This window comes from Scyliorhinus canicula, chromosome 2 (genome assembly GCF_902713615.1).
Source record: "Scyliorhinus canicula chromosome 2, sScyCan1.1, whole genome shotgun sequence".
NCBI classification, from domain to species: Eukaryota; Metazoa; Chordata; class Chondrichthyes; order Carcharhiniformes; family Scyliorhinidae; genus Scyliorhinus; species Scyliorhinus canicula.
The window spans coordinates 289173972-289193525 of record NC_052147.1 but is presented as its reverse complement, the minus strand read 5'-3'; the positions used below and the strand labels follow the sequence as shown (position 1 = coordinate 289193525).

At 47.5% G+C, this 19554-nt stretch overlaps 1 protein-coding gene across 1 annotated transcript in view; it reads right to left on the bottom strand.

Annotated features, from left to right (window-relative positions):
• xrcc5 (X-ray repair complementing defective repair in Chinese hamster cells 5) overlaps positions 1-19554 on the bottom strand; it is a 333072-nt gene that overhangs the window by 294762 nt on the left and 18756 nt on the right. The window contains exon 3 of the mRNA XM_038790233.1: positions 6887-7070. Coding sequence (XP_038646161.1) covers positions 6887-7070 — 184 coding nt within the window. The remainder of the gene's footprint in view (positions 1-6886; positions 7071-19554) is intronic.

Genomic DNA, 19554 nt, shown 5'->3' with positions numbered 1-19554 from the left:
TCCACCGACTTTAGTGTCGTCTGCAAATTTACTTACCCATCCTTCTGCTCCTTCCTCTAGGTCATTTATAAAAATGACAAACAGCAACGGCCCCAGAACAGATCCTTGTGGTACGCCACTCGTAACTGAACTCCATTCTGAACATTTCCCATCAACCACCACTCTCTGTCTTCTTTCAACTAGCCAATTTCTGATCCACATCTCTAAATCACCTTCAATCCCCAGCCTCCGTATTTTCTGCAATAGCCGACCGTGGGGAACCTTATCAAACGCTTTACTGAAATCCATATACACCACATCAACTGCTTTACCCTCGTCCACCTGTTCAGTCACCTTCTCAAAGAACTCGATAAGGTTTGTGAGGCATGACCTACCCTTCACAAAACCATGCTGACTATCCCTAATCATATTATTCCTATCTAGATGATTATAAATCGTATCTTTTATAATCCTCTCCAAGACTTTACCCACCACAGATGTTAGGCTCACCGGCCTATAGTTACCGGGGTTATCTCTACTCCCCTTCTTGAACAAAGGGACCACATTTGCTATCCTCCAGTCCTCTGGCACTATTCCTGTAGCCAATGATGACCTAAAAATCAAAGCCAAAGGCTCAGCAATCTCTTCCCTGGCTTCCCAGAGAATCCTAGGATAAATCCCATCAGGCCCCGGGGACTTATCTATTTTCACCTTGTCCAGAATTGCCAACACTTCTTCCCTACTCACCTCAATGCCATCTATTCTAAAATAGCCTGGGTCTCAGCATTCTCCTCCACAATATTATCTTTTTCCTGAGTGAATACTGACAAAAAGTATTCATTTATTATCTCGCTTATCTCCTCAGCCTCCACACACAACTTCCCACCACTGTCCTTGACTGGCCCTACTCTTACCCTAGTCATTCTTTTATTCCTGACATACCTATAGAAAGCTTTTGGGTTTTCCTTGATCCTACCTGCCAAAGACTTCTCATGTCCCCTCCTTGCTCGTCTTAGCTCTCTCTTTAGATCCTTCCTCGCTTCCCTGTAACTATCAAGCGCCCCAACTGAAACTTCACGCCTCATCTTCACATAGGCCTCCTTTTTCCTCTTAACAAGAGATTCCACTTCTTTGGTAAACCACGGTTCCCTCGCTCTACCCTTTCCTCCCTGTCTGACTGGTACGTACTGATCAAGAACACACAATAGCTGTTCCTTGAACAAGCTCCACATATCCAGTGTGCCCAACCCTTGCAGCCTACTTCTCCAACCTGCACATCCTAAGTCATGTCTAATGGCATCATAATTGCCCTTCCCCCAGCTATAACTCTTGCCCTGCGGGGTATACTTATCCCTTTCCATCACTAATGTAAAGGTCACCGAATTGTGATCACTGTCTCCAAAGTGTTCACTTACCTCCAGATCTAACACCTGGCCTGGTTCATTACCCAAAACCAAATCCAATGTGGCCTCGCCTCTTGTTGGCCTGTCAACATATTGTGTCAGGAAACCCTCCTGCAAACATTGTACAAAGAACGACCCATCTAATGTACTCGAACTATATCTTTTCCAGTCAATATTAGGAAAGTTAAAGTCTCCCATAACAACTACCCTGTTACTTTCGCTCTTTTCCAGAATCATCTTCGCCATCCTTTCCTCTACATCTCTAGAACTATTAGGTGGCCTATAGAAAACTCCCAGCAGGGTGACCTCTCCTTTCCTGTTTCTAACCTCAGCCCATACTACCTCGGAAGAAGAGTCCCCATCTTGCACCCTTTCTGCCACCGTAATACTGTCCTTGACTAGCAGCGCCACACCTCCCCCTCTTTTGCCCCCTTCTCTGAGTTACTAAAGCACCTAAACCCCGGAACCTGCAACAACCATTCCTGTCCCTGCTCTATCCATGTCTCTGAAATGGCCACAACATCGAAGTCTCTATTATTCCCGATTGTCCTCTGGCCTGTCCTCTGCAGCTATGCCCCTGTCCCGTGGTCTTTTTTTAAAAATGTATTTTATTCAAAACATATGTTAAAAATAGCAACATAGACGAAAACACACTCTACAAACTCTCAGTCCACAGTTTGTACTATTTTCCCCTTTTTACCCCCTCCCCTGTGACAAACAGTTCCTCAAACTTGGTCAATAACCCCCACCGTGTGGCGAAAACCTCCACTGACACCCTCGACTCAACTGGAGAAAATTTTACAAGTCCCCCCAGCCAGGCCGTCACCCCCAGCCGCATATCCGACCTCCAATTTTGCAAGATCCTTCGCCAGGCAATTAGAGAAGCGAAGGCCACAACTTCACCCACCTTCCCCTCCAACAGCTCCGCCACTTTCGATACCCCAAAGATCGCCACCATTAGGTCAAGCCTGACTTCCACCCCCACAATCGCAGATAACATCAGTAGCACAGAGGTTAGCACTGTTGCTTCACAGCTCCAGGGTCTCAGGTTCGATTCCCAGCTTGTGGAGTCTGCACGTTCTCCCCATATCTGCGTGGGTTTTCTCCGGGTGCTCCGGTTTCCTCCCATAAGTCCTGAAAGACATGCTGTTCGGTCAATTGGACATTCTGAATTCTCCCTCTGTGTACCCGAACAGGCACCGGAATGTGGCGACTAGGGGCTTTTCACAGTAACTTCATTGCAGTGTTAATGTAAGCCTACTTTTGACACTAATAAAGATTATTAAACATCCCAAACACCGCTTCCCAGCATCTCTATACTTTCTCACAATCCCAAAACATATGCGCATGATCGGCCGGCCCTCACCCACACTTCTCTCACTCATCGGCCATTCCCTGGAAGAACCCACTCATGTTTGCCCAAGTCACATGCACCCTGTGGACTACCTTGAACTTAATAAAGCTCATCGTTGCGCAAGTGGTTGAATTCACTCTAAGCATCGCCTCACACCACAATCCCCAGCCTGTTCCCCTCCACAGCTCTTCCTAGCATTTGTTCTTAATCCTCACCTCCTGCACCAGCCGCGTGCTTCCCCCAACCACCCTTACATATAACCAATCCTACCCTCTCACATCTGGGAGCAGCAGTTGCTCCAATAAGATGTACTCCGACAACCGGGGAAACATCCTCCTCTCCTTTCATGCTGTGATGAACGGTATTTACCTTTAATACCTTGCCCCTTTAAGAGACTTGGAACCCTGGGGGACTCCGCCTCTGGCTACGCCCCCAGGAAAAAGTATATAGGATAAGGCTCCATGTGGCGAGCACACTTCTCTCGAATGCTGTCCTGTTCTCTGTATATTAAAGCCTTTGATTACCGACCTCGCTCTCGCGTCGTAATTGAGAGTGCCTCACATGCAAAATCCATCACCTGCATATATGTAAATTCACCCCGCCTCAGCAAACCTCTCCAGCAACTCATCCAGACTGGCAAACTTCCCTTCCAGATACAAGTCCCTCGCCCTCTCCAGACCTGCCTCCTTCACTTCCCATAGATCCCATCCATCGCCCCCAGCTTAATCCTATGGTTCCCGATGGCAACAACGACATCCCCTCCAATTTAAAGTGCCTCCGCAGCATATTCCACATCCTGATCGTTGACTGTACCACTGGGCTCCCCTGATACTTCCTGGATTTAGTGGCAACGGGGCTGTCACCGTAGCCCTCAGACAGAATCCCTTCAGGACTCCTCCTCCATCTTGAGCCACTCCAACCCGCCTCCCCCCCACACCATCGTCTCACATTCTCTGCAGCAGGTTCAGGAGTGCTAACCCCCTTTCTGTCTCTGTAGCAGGGCCCTCTTTACCCTGGGCACCTTCCCCATCCATATAAACTCCAAAATCACTGTCTCTATTTTCCGGAAGAAGGCCTTAGGGACAAAGATAGGGAGAGTCTAGAACATAGAACATTACAGCGCAGCACAGGCCCTCGATGTTGCGCCGACCTGTGAAATCCCTCTAAAGTCCCTCTACACTATTCCCTCCCAGAATGCTCTTCTGCCAACTCTACTGGAGGATGATGCCATGTTTGAACAATGTCATAGTTGTGTTGAAGTTTAGAGTGAACATAGAACATAACAGCGCAGTACAGGCCCTTTGGCCCTCGATGTTGCGCCGGCCTGTGAAACCTCTCTAAAGCCCATCTACACTATTCCCTTTTCGTCCATATGTCTATCCAATGACCATTTGAATGCGTTTAGTGTTGGCGAGTCCACTACTGTTGCAGGCAGGGCATTCCACGCCCTTACTACTGAGTAAAGAACCTACCTCTGACATCTGTCCTATATCTATCTCCCCTCAATTTAAAGCTATGTCCCCTCGTGCTGGACATCACCTAGTCTGGAAAACAAACAAGAACCTTGGCAGCACATTCTTCTTTACCACCTGCACCCTCCCTGCCAGTGTCAGGTGTAACATATCCCATCTCTTAAAACCCCGCCTCATCGCCTCCACCAAAATTTGTCAAATTCCACCTGTGCATCGTAGCCCATTCCCTCGTCACCTGAATCCCAGAATATCTGAGCCTTTCCTTAGCGACCTTGAACGGCAACATCCCCAAGTTGCACCCCCGCAACGCCGCATTCACCGGAAACCCCTCGCTCTTCCCGAAGGCTCCCAAACCTCTCCAATATTTCCATGATCCGATCCATACTCTCCAGTGGGTCCGACACAAACAGCAGATCATCCGCATACAACGAAACCCGGTGCTCCCTCCTCCCCCGCACAATCCCCTGGCACTTCATTGACCCCCGAAAGGCCATCGCCAAGGGCTAAACTGCCAGCGCAAGCAACGGTGACAGTGGACACCCCTGTCTTGTTCCCCTGTGCAGTCCAAAACTTTGTGAACTCATCTCATTTCTTTGTATATTTGCCACAGGGGCTATATACAACAGACGCACCCACGCCACAAACTTCGGGCCAAATCCAAACCTACCCAGGATCTCAAATAAATACCTCCACCCCACCCGATCAAAAGCCTTCTCCACATCTATAGAGACAATAACCTCCGACACCCACCCCACTGGTGCGGTCATAAACACATTTAACAGCCTCCTGATGTCACTAGATAGCTGCCTTCCCTGCACAAAACCCGTTTGATCTTCAGCAACCACCCCAGGCACACATTCCTCCCCCCCCCCCCCAGCACACATCCCTCTATCCTCAGTTCCCCCCCCCCCCCCATACCCCACACCCCCTCCCCAGCACACATCCCTCTATCCCACCCCACCCCCCGCACTAACCTCGCCAGCACTTTCACATCAATGTTTAACAACGAAATGGGCCGATACGACCCACACTCCAATGGATCCTTCCCCTTCTTCAGGATTGGTGATGTCTCAGAGGGATGTGTAAACACTTTAGAACAGGTCATTATTACGAGGGAGGAAGTGTTCGGTGTGTTAAAAATCATTACGGTTGACAAATCCCCAGGGACAGATGGCATCTATCCTAGATTACTGAGGGAGACAAGAGATGAAATCGCTGGGGCTCTGAAAGAAATCTTTGTGTCCTCATTGGCCATAGATGAGATCCCTGAGGATTGGAGGATAGCCAATGTTGTCCCGTTATTTAAGAAGGGTTGCAAGGATAATCTGGGTTTTTACAGGCCAGTGAGCTTGACATCATTGTTGGAAAAGATTCTCAGAGATAAGATCTATGACTTGGAAGAAAACATAGCGGGTCTGTTAGCGAGTGTGCGGATGATACTAAGATTGCAGGAGTTGCGGATAGTGATGAAGATTGTCAGAGAATACAACAGGATATAGATAGGCTGCAAAATTGGGCAGAGAAATGGCAGATGGAATTTAACCTGGACAAATGCGAGGCGATGCATTTTGGTCGATCCAATTCAGGTAGGAGCTATAAAATAAATGGCAGAACCATCAGGAGCAGAAAGACAGAGAGATCTGGCCGTGCAGGTCCACAGATCCTTAAAAGTGGCAGCACAGGTGGAAATGGTGGGAAAGAAAGCATATGGCATGCTTACCTTGATAGGACGGGATATCGAGTATAAAAGCTTGAAAATCATGTTACAATTATATAGAACATTGGTTAGGCCACATTTGGAATACTATGTCCAATTCTGGTCACCACACTACCAGAAGGACGTGGAGGCTTTGGAGAGAGTACAGAAAAGGTTTACCAGGGTGTTGCCTGGTATGGAGGGTATTAGCTATGAGGAGAGATTGGATAAACTGGGATTGTTCTCCCTCGAGAGAGACAGAGGCTGAGGGGCGACCTGATAGAAGTTTATAAAATTATGAGGGGTATAGATAGGGTGAACAGTTGGAGGCTTTTTCCCAGGGCGGAAATGACAATTACAAGGGGACAGAAGTTCAAGGTGAGGGGGGAAAGGTTCAGTGGAGATGTACATAGAACATAGAACATAGAACAGTACAGCACAGAACAGGCCCTTCGGCCCTCGATGTTGTGCCGAGCAATGATCACCCTACTTAAACCCACGTAACCCGTATACCCGTAACCCAATAATCCCCCCATTAACCTTACACTACGGGCAATTTAGCATGGCCAATCCACCTAACCCGCACATCTTTGGACTGTGGGAGGAAACCGGAGCACCCGGAGGAAACCCACGCACACACGGGGAGGACGTGCAGACTCCACACAGACAGTGACCCAGCCGGGAATCGAACCTGGGACCCTGGAGCTGTGAAGCATTGATGCTAACCACCATGCTACCGTGCGGGGAAGGTTTTTACACAGAGGGTGGTGGTGGCCTGGAATGCACTGCCAAGGGAGCTGGTTGAGGCAGATAGGTTAACGACCTTTCAGACCTATCTGGATAGGCACATGAACAGACGGTGTAAGACACGCATCCCTCCATTTCCCATTCACTATTGCTCGAGTTTCTCAATAACAATTATTATCTGGCTGTCTTTGTGCTATCACTTATCTCCTTCAGACAGCTGTGATTAAAAGGATACTATCAGCTTGATGGTCACTTGCCCTGATGCCGCCCTGAACATCATCCAGGAAATCAAAGTCAGGAATCATCAGGTTTCTGTGCACAGTAATGTTCTGGTATTGATCTGCTGTTGCAAGAGGGTTAGAAGTTTCATCCGTGCCAAATAGGACTAAGGCCGTCTCGTCTTTAGTCTCAGCAAATACCTACATCAAGAAAAACACACAAAAAACTGGTCAAGATTGTACATCGTACAATGTTGAAGCAAAGCAAATTGATAATAATAATGATAATCTTTATTATCACAAGTAGGCTTACATTCGGGCAACACGGTAGCATGGTGGTTAGCATAAATGCTTCACAGCTTCAGGGTCCCAGGTTCGATTCCCGGCTGGGTCACTGTCTGTGTGGAGTCTGCACGTCCTCCCCGTGTGTGCGTGAGTTTCCTCCGGGTGCTCCGGTTTCCTCCCACAGTCCAAAGATGTGCGGGTTAGGTGAATTGGCCATGCTAAATTGCCCGTAGTGTCCTAAAAGGTGGGGTTAAGGGGGGGGGGGGGGTTGTTGGGTTGCGGGTGTGGGGTGGATGCGTGGGTTTGAGTGGGGTGATCATTGCTCGGCGCAGCGTCGAGGGCCGAAGGGCCTGTTCTGTGCTGTGCTGTTCTATGTTCTATTAACACGGCAATGAAGTTACTGTGAAAATCCCCCCATCGCCACATTCCGGCGCCTGTTCAGGTTCACGGAGGGACTGTGGGAGGAAACAGGAGCACCCGGAGGAAACCCACGCAGACACGGGGAGAACGTGCAGACTCCGCACAGTGACCCAAGCCAGGAATCAAACCTGGGACCCTGGCGCTGTGAAGCAACTGTGCTAACCATTGTGCTACCATGCCGCCCAATAAGAGGAAAAAGGTAGGCTAGAAAGATAGGCATGTAAGTAGCAGCTGTAAAATGTCAGGTAATAAACCATGGGACAAAAATAGAGGAAACAAATAATTAAACTGAGACCTTTCAGATGTAGATTTGTCGTTAAAAGTGGCACTGCAAATGCATTTTAAAAAAACAAAAAATCATTGTTTTGTTTACCTGGAGGCACAGAGTACAAATATCATCACAGAAACTCTTGTAACATCCTTCTGCGGTGTCCACAACTCCACCGACTTTAGTGTCATCTGCAAATTTACTCACCCATCCTTCTACGCCCTCCTCCAGGTCATTTATAAAAATGGGAGAAGTAGGTCATTAGACCTTTGGCGCCTGCTCCGCCATTCATGATGATTGTGGCTGATCCTCTCTTTCAGTTATATATGAAGGATGTTATAGGATACAGAGGGACATAGATAAGCTGCAGAGCTGGGCTGAGAGGTGGCAGATGGAGTTTAATGCGGAAAAGTGTGAGGTGGTTCACTTTGGAAGGAGTAACAGGAATGCAGAGTACTGGGCTAATGGCAAGATTCTTGGTAGTGTAGATGAACAGAGAGATCTCGGCATCCAGGTACATAAATCCCTGAAAGTTGCCACCCAGGTTAATAGGGCTGTTAAGAAGGCATATGGTGTGCTAGCCTTTATAAGCAGGGGGATTGAGTTTCGGAACCACAAGGTCATGCTGCAGCTGTACATAACTCTGGTGCGGCCGCACCTGGAGTACTGCGTGCAGTTCTGGTCGTCACATTATAGGAAGGATGTGGAAGCTTTGGAAAGGGTTCAGAGGAGATTTACTAGGATGTTGCCTGGTATGGAGGGAAGGTCTTACGAGGAAAGGCTCAGGGAATTGAGGTTGTTTTCGTTAGAGAGGAGAAGGCTGAGAGGTGACTTAATAGAGACATATAAGATAGTCAGAGGGTTAGATAGGGTGGACAGTGAGAGTCTTTTTCCTCGGATGGTGATGACCAACACGAGGGGACATAGCTTTAAATTGAGGGGTGAGAGATATAGGACAGATGTCAGAGGCAGTTTCTTTACTCAGAGAGTAGTAGGGGTGTGGAACGCCCTGCCTGCAATAGTAGTAGACTCGCCAACTTTAAGGGTATTTAAGTGGTCACTGGATAGACATATGGATGAAAATGGAATAGTGTAGGTCAGATAGGTCAGATTGGGGCTGTTTAGCACAGGGCTAAATAGCTGGCTTTGAAAGCAGACCAAGCAGGCCAGCAGCACGGTTCGATTCCCGTAACAGCCTCCCCGAACAGGCGCCGGAATGTGGCGACTAGGGGCTTTTCACAGTAACTTCATTTGAAGCCTACTCGTGACAATAAGCGATTTTCATTTTTTTCATTTCATTTTCAGATAGGCTTCAGATGGTTTCACAGGTCGGCGCAACATCGAGGGCCGAAGGGCCCGTACTGCGCTGTAGTGTTCTATGTTCTATGTTCTATGTTCAATGCAATGCTCCCACGGTTTCCCCATAACCCTCACAACATTTAAGAAGCATTTACATAACCACTTCAAATGACATAGCATACAAGGCTACGGACCAAGTGCTGGAAAACAGGATTAGGATAGGTGCTGGATGGGCCGAAGGACCTTGCTGTGCTGTAAAATTTAACGGCTTGATATTTAACAACACATAAGGTTCCCCACGGTCGGCTATTGCAGAAAATACAGAGGCATGGGATTCAGGGTGATTTAGCAGTTTGGATCAGAAATTGGCTAGCTGATAGAAGACAAAGGGTGGTGGTTGATGGAAAATGTTCTGACTGGTGTCCAGTTACGAGTGGCGTGCCACAAGGATCTGTTTTGGGGCCGTTGCTGTTTGTCATTTTTATAAATGACCTGGAGGAGGCCGTAGAAGGATGGGTGAGTAAATTTGCAGATGACACTAAAGTCGGTGGAGTTGTGGACAGTGCAGAAGGATGTTACAAGTTACAGAGGGACATAGATAAGCTGCAGAGCTGTGCTGACAGGTGGCAAATGGAGTTTAATGCAGAAAAGTGTGAGGTGATTCATTTTGGAAGGAATAACAGGAAGGCAGAGTACTGGGCTAATGGTAAGATTCTTGGTAGTGTGGACGATCAGAGAGATCTCGGTGTCCATGTCCATAGATCCCTGAAAGTTGCCACCCAGGTTGAGAGGGTTGTTAAGAAGGTGTACGGTGTGTTACATAGAACATAGAACAGTACAGCACAGAACAGGCCCTTCGGCCCTCGATGTTGTGCCAAGCAATGATCACCCTACTTAAACCCACGTAACCCGTATACCCGTAACCCAACAATCCCCCCATTAACCTTACACTACGGGCAATTTAGCATGGCCAATCCACCTAACCCGCACATCTTTGGACTGTGGGAGGAAACCGGAGCACCCGGAGGAAACCCACGCACACACGGGGAGGATGTGCAGACTCCACACAGACAGTGACCCAGCCGGGAATCGTAGCTTTTATTGGTAGAGGAATTGAGTTTCAGAGCCCTGAGGTCATGTTGCAGTTGTACAAAACTCTGGCGTAGCCGCATTTGGAGTATTGCGTGCAGTTCTGGTTGCCGCATTATAGGAAGGATGTGGAAGCATTGGAAAGGGTACAGAGGAGATTTACAAGGATGTTGCCTGGTATGGAGGGAAGATCTTACGAGGAAAGGCTGAGGGGCTTGAGGCTGTTTTCGTTAGAGAGAAGAAGATTAAGAGGTGACTGAATTGAGGTGTACAAGATGATCAGAGGATTAGATAGGGTGGACCGTGAGAGCCTTTTTCCTCGGATGGTGATGTCCAACACAAGGGGACAGAGCTTTAAATTGAGGGGAGATAGATATAGGACAGATGTCAGAGGTATGTTCTTTACTCAGAGAGTAGTAAGGGCATGGAATGCCCTGCCTGCAACAGTAGTGGACTCGCCAACACTAAACGCATTCAAATGGTCATTGGATAGGCATATGGACGATAAGGGAATAGTGTAGATGGGCTTTAGAGTGGTTTCACAGGCCGGCGCAACATCGAGGGCCAAAGGGCCTGTACTGCGCTGTGATGATCTATGTTCTATGTTCACTCTAAACTTCAACACAACTATGACATTGTTCAAACATGGCATCATCCTCCAGCAGAGACGGCAGAAGAGCATTCTGGGAGAATTTAACTCAGTCACCTCAACCAGCAGGTAAGTGATTGACTGGTGACTAGTAAGATGGCAGGAGATCCCAGACCCGTGGCATGCTCCTCGTGTGCAATGTGGGAGCTCAGGGACAGGTCCACTGTCCCTGGCCCCTTCACGCGCAAGAAGTAAGTCGAGCTGCAGCTCCTGTTAGACCGCTTGACGGCTCTGGAGCTGTGGATGGACTCACTTTGGAGCAGCCGCGAAGCTGAGGACGTCGGGGATAGCATGTTTATTGAGTTGGTCACCCAGAGTTAAAAATTACTGAGGGAGATAGGAAATGGGTGACCACCAAACAGAGGAAGAGTAAGAAGGCAGTAATAATAATAATCAATTATTGTCACGAGTAGGCTTCAATGAAGTTACTGTGAAAAGCCCCTAGTCGCCACATTCCGGCACCTGTTCGGTGAGGCCGGTACGAGAATTGAACCCGCGCTGCTGGCCTTGTTCTGCATTACAAGCCAGCTATTTAGCCCACCGTGCTAAACCAGTCCCTCAACCAGTGAGGGATCCCCTGCGGTCATCTCCCTCCAAAACAGGTTTACCGTTTTGGGTTCTGTTGAGGGAGATGGCTCACCAGGGGAAAGCAGCAGCAGCCAGGTTTATGGCACCGTGGCGAGCTCTGTGAATGGAAATGGAAATGGAAAATCGCGTATTGTCACGAGTAGGCTTCAATGAAGTTACTGTGAAAAGCCCCTAGTCGCCACATTCCGGCGCCTGTCCGGGGAGGCTGGTACGGGAATCGAACCGTGCTGCTGGCCTGCTTGGTCTGCTTTAAAAGCCAGCGATTTAGCCCAGTGTGCTAAACCAGCCCCTGGGCCCAGTAATACTAAGAGAAATGAAACACAGGGAGAGTGGACAGAACATGACCGGACAGATGGTCTGAGAAAGCAGGGCAGAGAGCAAAGGAAGTGCTCTTTGGGGGGGTTTAAACTAAATCAGCAGGGGCATGGGAACCTGGATTGTAGTTTTGGGGTACGGGAGATTGAGAGTATAGAGGTCAGGAGCACAGATTTGACTTCGCAGGAGGGTGCCAGTGTTCAGGTAGGTGGTTTGAAGTGTGTCTACTTCAATGCCAGGAGTATACGAAATAAGGTAGGGGAACTGGCAGCATGGGTTGGTACCTGGGACTTCGATGTTGTGGCCATTTCATGGATAGAGCAGGGACAGGAATGGTTGTTGCAGGTTCCGGGGTTTAGGTGCTTTAGTAAGGTCAGAGAAGGGGGCAAAAGAGGGGGAGGTGTGGCGCTGCTAGTCAAGGACAGTATTACGGTGGTAGAAAGGATGCAAGATGGGGACTCTTCTTCCGAGGTAGTATGGGCTGAGGTTAGAAACAGGAAAGGAGAGGTCACCCGGCTGGGAGTTTTCTATAGGCCACCTAATAGTTCTAGGGATGTAGAGGAAAGGATGGCGAAGATGATTCTGGAAAAGAGCGAAAGTAACAGGGTAGTTGTTATGGGAGACTTTAACTTTCCTAATATTGACTGGAAAAGATATAGTTCGAGTACATTAGATGGGTCGTTCTTTGTACAATGTGTGCAGGAGGGTTTCCTGACACAATATGTTGACAGGCCAACAAGAGGTGAGGCCACATTGGATTTGGTTTTGGGTAATGAACCAGGCCAGGTGTTAGATCAGGAGGGAGGTGAGCACTTTGGAGACAGTGACCACAATTCGGTGACCTTTACATTAGTGATGGAAAGGTATAAATAGAGTTATAGCTGGGGGAAGTGCAATTATGATGCCATTAGACATGACTTAGGATGTTTAGGTTGGAGAAGTAGGCTGCAAGGGTTGGGCACACTGGATATAAGAACATAAGAACATAAGAACTAGGAACAGGAGTAGGCCATCTGGCCCCTCGAGCCTGCTCCGCCATTCAATGAGATCATGGCTGATCTTTTGTGGACTCAGCTCTACTTTCCGGCCCGAACACCATAACCCTTAATCCCTTTATTCTTCAAAAAACTATCTATCTTTACCTTAAAAGCATGTAATGAAGGAGCCTCAACTGCTTCACTGGGCAAGGAATTCCATAGATTCACAACCCTTTGGGTGAAGAAGTTCCTCCTAAACTCAGTCCTAAATCTACTTCCCCTTATTTTGAGGCTATGTCCCCTAGTTCTGCTGTCACCCGCCAGTGGAAACAACCTGCCCGCATCTATCCTATCTATTCCCTTCATAATTTTAAATGTTTCTATAAGATCCCCCCTCATCCTTCTAAATTCCAACGAGTACAGTCCCAGTCTACTCAACCTCTCCTCATAATCCAACCCCTTCAGCTCTGGGATTAATCTAGTGAATCTCCTCTGCACACCCTCCAGCGCCAGTACGTCCTTTCTCAAGTAAGGAGACCAAAACTGAACACAATACTCCAGGTGTGGGCGCACTAACACCTTATACAATTGCAACATAACCTCCCTAGTCTTAAACTCCATCCCTCTAGCAATGAAGGACAAAATTCCATTTGCCTTCTTAATCACCTGTTGCACTTGTAAACCAACCTTCTGTGACTCATGCACTAGCACACCCAAGTCTCTCTGAACAGCGGCATGCTTTAATATTTTATCGTTTAAATAATAATCCCGTTTGCTGTTATTCCTACCAAAATGGATAACCTCACATTTGTCAACATTGTATTCCATCTGCCAGACCCGAGCCCATTCACTTAACCTATCCAAATCCCTCTGCAGACTTCCAGTATCCTCTGCACTTTTCGCTTTACCACTCATCTTAGTGTCATCTGCAAACTTGGACACATTGCCCTTGGTCCCCAACTCCAAATCATCTATGTAGATTGTGAACAATTGTGGGCCCAACACGGATCCCTGAGGGACACCACTAGCTACTGATTGCCAACCAGAGAAACACCCATTTATCCCAACTCTTTGCTTTCTATTAATTAACCAATCCTCTATCCATGCTACTACTTTACCCTTAATGCCATGCATCTTTATCTTATGCAGCAACCTTTTGTATGGCACCTTGTCAAAGGCTTTCTGGAAATCCAGATATACCACATCCATCGGCTCCCCGTTATGGAAAGTTTGTTCAAGGAACAGCTATTGCGTGTTCTTGATCAGTACGTACCAGTCAGGCAGGGAGGAAGGGGTCGTGCGAGGGAACCGTGGTTTACCAAAGAAGTGGAATCTCTTGTTAAGAGGAAGAAGGAGGCCTATGTGAAGATGAGGCGTGAAGTTTCTGTTGGGGCGCTTGATAGTTACAGGAAAGCGAGGAAGGATCTAAAGAGAGAGCTAAGACGGAAAAGGAGGGGACATGAGAAGTCTTTGGCAGGTAGGATCAAGGAAAACCCAAAAGGTTTCTATAGGTATGTCAGGAATAAAAGAATGACTAGGGTAAGAGTAGGGCCAGTCAAAGACAGTGGTGGGAAGTTGTGTGTGGCGGCTGAGGAGATAAGCGAGATACTAAATGAATACTTTTCGTCAGTATTCACTCAGGAAAAAGATAATGTTGTGGAGGAGAATGCTGAGACCCAGGCTATTAGAATAGATGGCATTGAGGTGAGTAGTGAAGAAGTGTTGGCTATTCTGGACAAGGTGAAAATAGATAAGGCCTCGGGGCCTGATGGGATTTATCCTAGGGTTCTCTGGGAAGCCAGGGAAGAGATTGCTGAGCCTTTGGCTTTGATTTTTATGTCATCATTGGCTACAGGAATAGTGCCAGAGGACTGGAGGATAGCAAATGTGGTCCCTTTGTTCAAGAAGGGGAGTAGAGATAACCCCGGTAACTATAGGCCGGTGAGCCTAACGTCTGTTGTGGGTAAAGTCTTGGAGAGGATTATAAGAGATACGATTTATAATCATCCAGATAGGAATAATATGATTAGGGATAGTCAGCATGGTTTTGTGAAGGGTAGGTCATGCCTCACAAACCTTATCGAGTTCTTTGAGAAGGTGACTGAACAGGTAGACGAGGGTAGAGCAGTTGACGTGGTGTATATGGATTTCAGTAAAGCGTTTGATAAGGTTCCCCACGGTCGGCTATTGCAGAAAATACGGAGGCTGGGGATTGAGGGTGATTTAGAGATGTGGATCAGAAATTGGCTTGTTGAAAGAAGACAGAGAGTGGTGGTTGATGGAAAATGCTCAGAATGGAGTTCAGTTACGAGTGGCGTACCACAAGGATCTGTTCTGGGACCGTTGCTGTTTGTCATTTTTATAAATGACCTAGAGGAGGGCGCAGAAGGATGGGTGAGTAAATTTGCAGACGACACTAAAGTCGGTGGAGTTGTAGACAGTGCAGAAGGATGTTGCAGGTTACAGAGGGACATAGATAAGCTGCAGAGCTGGGCTGAGAGGTGGCAAATGGAGTTTAATGTGGAGAAGTGTGAGGTGATTCATTTTGGAAAGAATAACAGGAATGCGGAATATTTGGCTAATGGTAAAATTCTTGGTAGTGTGGATGAGCAGAGGGATCTCAGTGTCCATGTACATAGATCCCTGAAAGTTGCCACCCAGGTTGATAGGGTTATGAAGAAGGCTTATGGTGTATTGGCCTTTATTGGTAGAGGGATTGAGTTTCGGAGCCATGAGGTCATGTTGCAGTTGCACAAAACTCTAGTACGGCCGCATTTGGAGTATTGCGTACAGTTCTGGTCGCCTCATTATTGGAAGGACGTGGAAGCTTTGGAACGGGTGCAGAGGAGATTTACCAGGATGTTGCCTGGTATGGAGTGAAAATCTTATGAGGAAAGGCTGATGGACTTGAGGTTGTTTTCATTAGAGAGAAGAATGTTAAGAGGTGACTTAATAGAAGCATACAAAATGGTCAGAGGGTTAGATAGGGTGGACAGTGAGAGCCTTCTCCCGCGGATGGAGGTGACTAGCACGAGGGGACATAGCCTTAAATTGAGGGGTAATAGATATAGGACAGAGGCCAGAGGTAGGTTTTTTACGCAGAGTGGTGAGGCCGTGGAATGCCCTACCTGCAACAGTAGTGAACTCGCCAACATTGAGGGCATTTAAAAGTTTATTGGATAAGCATATGGATGATAATGGCATAGTGTAGGTTAGATGGCCTTTAGTTTTTGACTTCCCATGTCGGTGCAACATCGTGGGCCGAAGGGCCTGTATTGCGCTGTATCGTTCTATGTTCTATGAAGTCTGGATTAAACTGCATTTATTTCAATGCAAGAGGTCTGACGGGCAAGGCAGATGAAATGAAAATGAAATGAAAATCGCTTATTGTCACGAGTAGGCTTCAATGAAGTTACTGTGAAAAGCCTCTAGTCGCCACATTCCGGCGCCTGTCCGGGGAGGCTGGTGCGGGAATCGAACCGTGCTACTGGCCTGCTTGGTCTGCTTTAAAAGCCAGCGATTTAGCTTGGTGAGCTAAACCAGCCCCCGAGATGAACTCAGGGCCTGGATGGGTACATGGGACTGGGATATCATAGCTATTACTGAAACATGGCTAAAGGAGGGGCAGGACTGGCAGCTCAATGTTCCAGGGTACAGATGCTATAGGAAAGAGAGACCAGGAGATAGGAGAGGAGGGGGAGTTGTGTTTTTGATTCGGGACAGTATCACAGCAGTACAGAGAGAGGATGTATCAGAGGATTCGCCCACTGAGTCGAGATTGGTACAACTGAAAAATAAAAAGGGAGAGATCACTTTGATAGGATTGTACTATAGGTCCCCAAATAGTCAGCGGGATATTGAGGAGCAAATATGAAAGGAGATCTGAACCTGAGGGGCACCAATATCCTGGGGGGGGAGATTTGTTAGTGCTCTTTGGGGGGGTTTAAACTAATTCAGCAGGGGCATGGGAACCTGGATTGTAGTTTTGGGGTACGGGAGATTGAGAGTATACAGGTCAGGAGCACAGATTTGACTTCGCAGGAGGGTGCCAGTGTTCAGGTAGGTGGTTTGAAGTGTGTCTACTTCAATGCCAGGAGTATACGAAATAAGGTAGGGGAACTGGCAGCATGGGTTGGTACCTGGGACTTCGATGTTGTGGCCATTTCAGAGACATGGATAGAGCAGGGACAGGAATGGTTGTTGCAGGTTCCGGGGTTTAGGTGATTTAGTAAACTCAGAGAAGGGGGCAAAAGAGGGGGAGGTGTGGCGCTGCTAGTCAAGGACAGTATTGCGGTGGCGGAAAGGATGCTAGATGGGGCTCTTCTTCTGAGGTAGTATGGGCTGAGGTTAGAAACAGGAAAGGAGAGGTCACCCTGTTGGGAGTTTTCTATAGGCCACCTAATAGTTCTAGGGATGTAGAGGAAAGGATGGCGAAGATGATTCTGGAAAAGAGCGAAAGTAACAGGGTAGTTGTTATGGGAGACTTTAACTTTCCAAATATTGACTGGAAAAGATATAGTTCGAGTACATTAGATGGGTCATTCTTTGTACAATGTGTGCAGGAGGGTTTCCTGACACAATACGTTGACAGGCCAACAAAAGGCGAGGCCACATTGGATTTGGTTTTGGGTAATGAACCAGGCCAGGTGTTAGATCTGGAGGTAGGTGAGCACTTTGGAAACAGTGACCACAATTCGGTGACCTTTACGTTAGTGATGGAAAGGGATAAGTATACCCAGCAGGGCAAGAGTTATAGCTGGGGGAAGGGCAATTATGATGCCATTAGACATGACTTAGGATGTGTTGGTTGGAGAAGTAGGCTGCAAGGGTTGGGCACACTGGATATGTGGAGCTTGTTCAAGGACAGCTATTGCATGTTCTTGATAAGTACGTACCAGTCAGGCAGGGAGGAAAGGGGTCGAACGAGGGAACCGTGGTTTACCAAAGAAGTGGAATCTCTTGTTAAGAGGAAGAAGGAGGCCTATGTGAAGATGAGGCGTGAAGTTTCAGTTGGGGCGCTTGATAGTTACAAGGAAGCGAGGAAGGATCTAAAGAGAGAGCTGAGACGAGCAAGGAGGGGACATGAGAAGTCTTTGGCAGGTAGGATCAAGGAAAACCCAAAAGCTTTCTATAGGTATGTCAGGAATAAAAGAATGACTAGGGTAAGAGTAGGGCCAGTCAAGGACAGTGGTGGGAAGTTGTGTGTGGAGGCTGAGGAGATAAGCGAGATACTAAATGAATACTTTTCGTCAGTATTCACTCAAGAAAAAGATAATATTGTGGAGGAGAATGCTGAGACCCAGGCTATTAGAATAGATGGCATTGAGGTGTGTAGGGAAGAAGTGTTGGCAATTCTGGACAAGGTGAAAATAGATAAGTCCCCGGGGCCGGATGGGATTTATCCTAGGATTCTCTGGAAAGCCAGGGAAGAGATTGCTGAGCCTTTGGCTTTGATTTTTAGGTCATCATTGGTTACAGGAATAGTGCCAGAGGACTGGAAGATAGCAAATGTGGTCCCTTTGTTCAAGAAGGGGAGTAGAGATAACCCCGGTAACTATAGGCCGGTGAGCCTAACGTCTGTGGTGGGTAAAGTCTTGGAGAGGATTATAAAAGATACGATTTATAATCATCTAGATAGGAATAATATGATTAGGGACAGTCAGCATGGTTTTGTGAAAGGTAGGTCATGCCTCACAAACCTTATCGAGTTCTTTGAGAAGGTGACTGAACAGGTAGACAAGGGTAGAGCAGTTGATGTGGTGTATATGGATTTCAGTAAAGCGTTTGATAAGGTTCCCCACGGTCGGCTATTGCAGAAAATACGGAGGCTGGGGATTGAGGGTGATTTAGAGATGTGGATCAGAAATTGGCTAGTTGAAAGAAGACAGAGAGTGGTAGTTGATGGGAAATGTTCAGAATGGAGTTCAGTTACGAGTGGCGTACCACAAGGATCTGTTCTGGGACCGTTGCTGTTTGTCATTTTTATAAATGACCTAGAGGAGGGCGCAGAAGGATGGGTGAGTAAATTTGCAGACGACACTAAAGTCGGTGGAGTTGTAGACAGTGCGGAAGGATGTTGCAGGTTACAGAGGGACATAGATAAGCTGCAGAGCTGGGCTGAGAGGTGGCAAATGGAGTTTAATGTGGAGAAGTGTGAGGTGATTCACTTTGGAAAGAATAACAGAAATGCGTAATATTTGGCTAATGGTAAAATTCTTGGTAGTGTGGATGAGCAGAGGGATCTCGGTGTCCATGTACATAGATCCCTGAAAGTTGCCACCCAGGTTGATAGGGTTGTGAAGAAGGCCTATGGTGTGTTGGCCTTTATTGGTAGAGGGATTGAGTTCCGGAGCCATGAGGTCATGTTGCAGTTGTACAAAACTCTGGTACGGCCGCATTTGGAGTATTGCGTACAGTTCTGGTCGCCTCATTATAGGAAGGACGTGGAAGCTTTGGAACGGGTGCAGAGGAGATTTACCAGGATGTTGCCTGGTATGGAGGGAAAATTTTATGAGGAAAGGCTGATGGACTTGAGGTTGTTTTCGTTAGAGAGAAGAAGGTTAAGAGGTGACTTAATAGAGGCATAGAAAATGATCAGAGGGTTAGATAGGGTGGATAGCGAGAGCCTTCTACCGCGGATGGAGGTGGCTAGCACGAGGGGACATAGCCTTAAATTGAGGGGTAATAGATATAGGACAGAGGTCAGAGGTGGGTTTTTTACGCAAAGAGTGGTGAGGCCGTGGAATGCCCTACCTGCAACAGTAGTGAACTCGCCAACATTGAGGGCATTTAAAA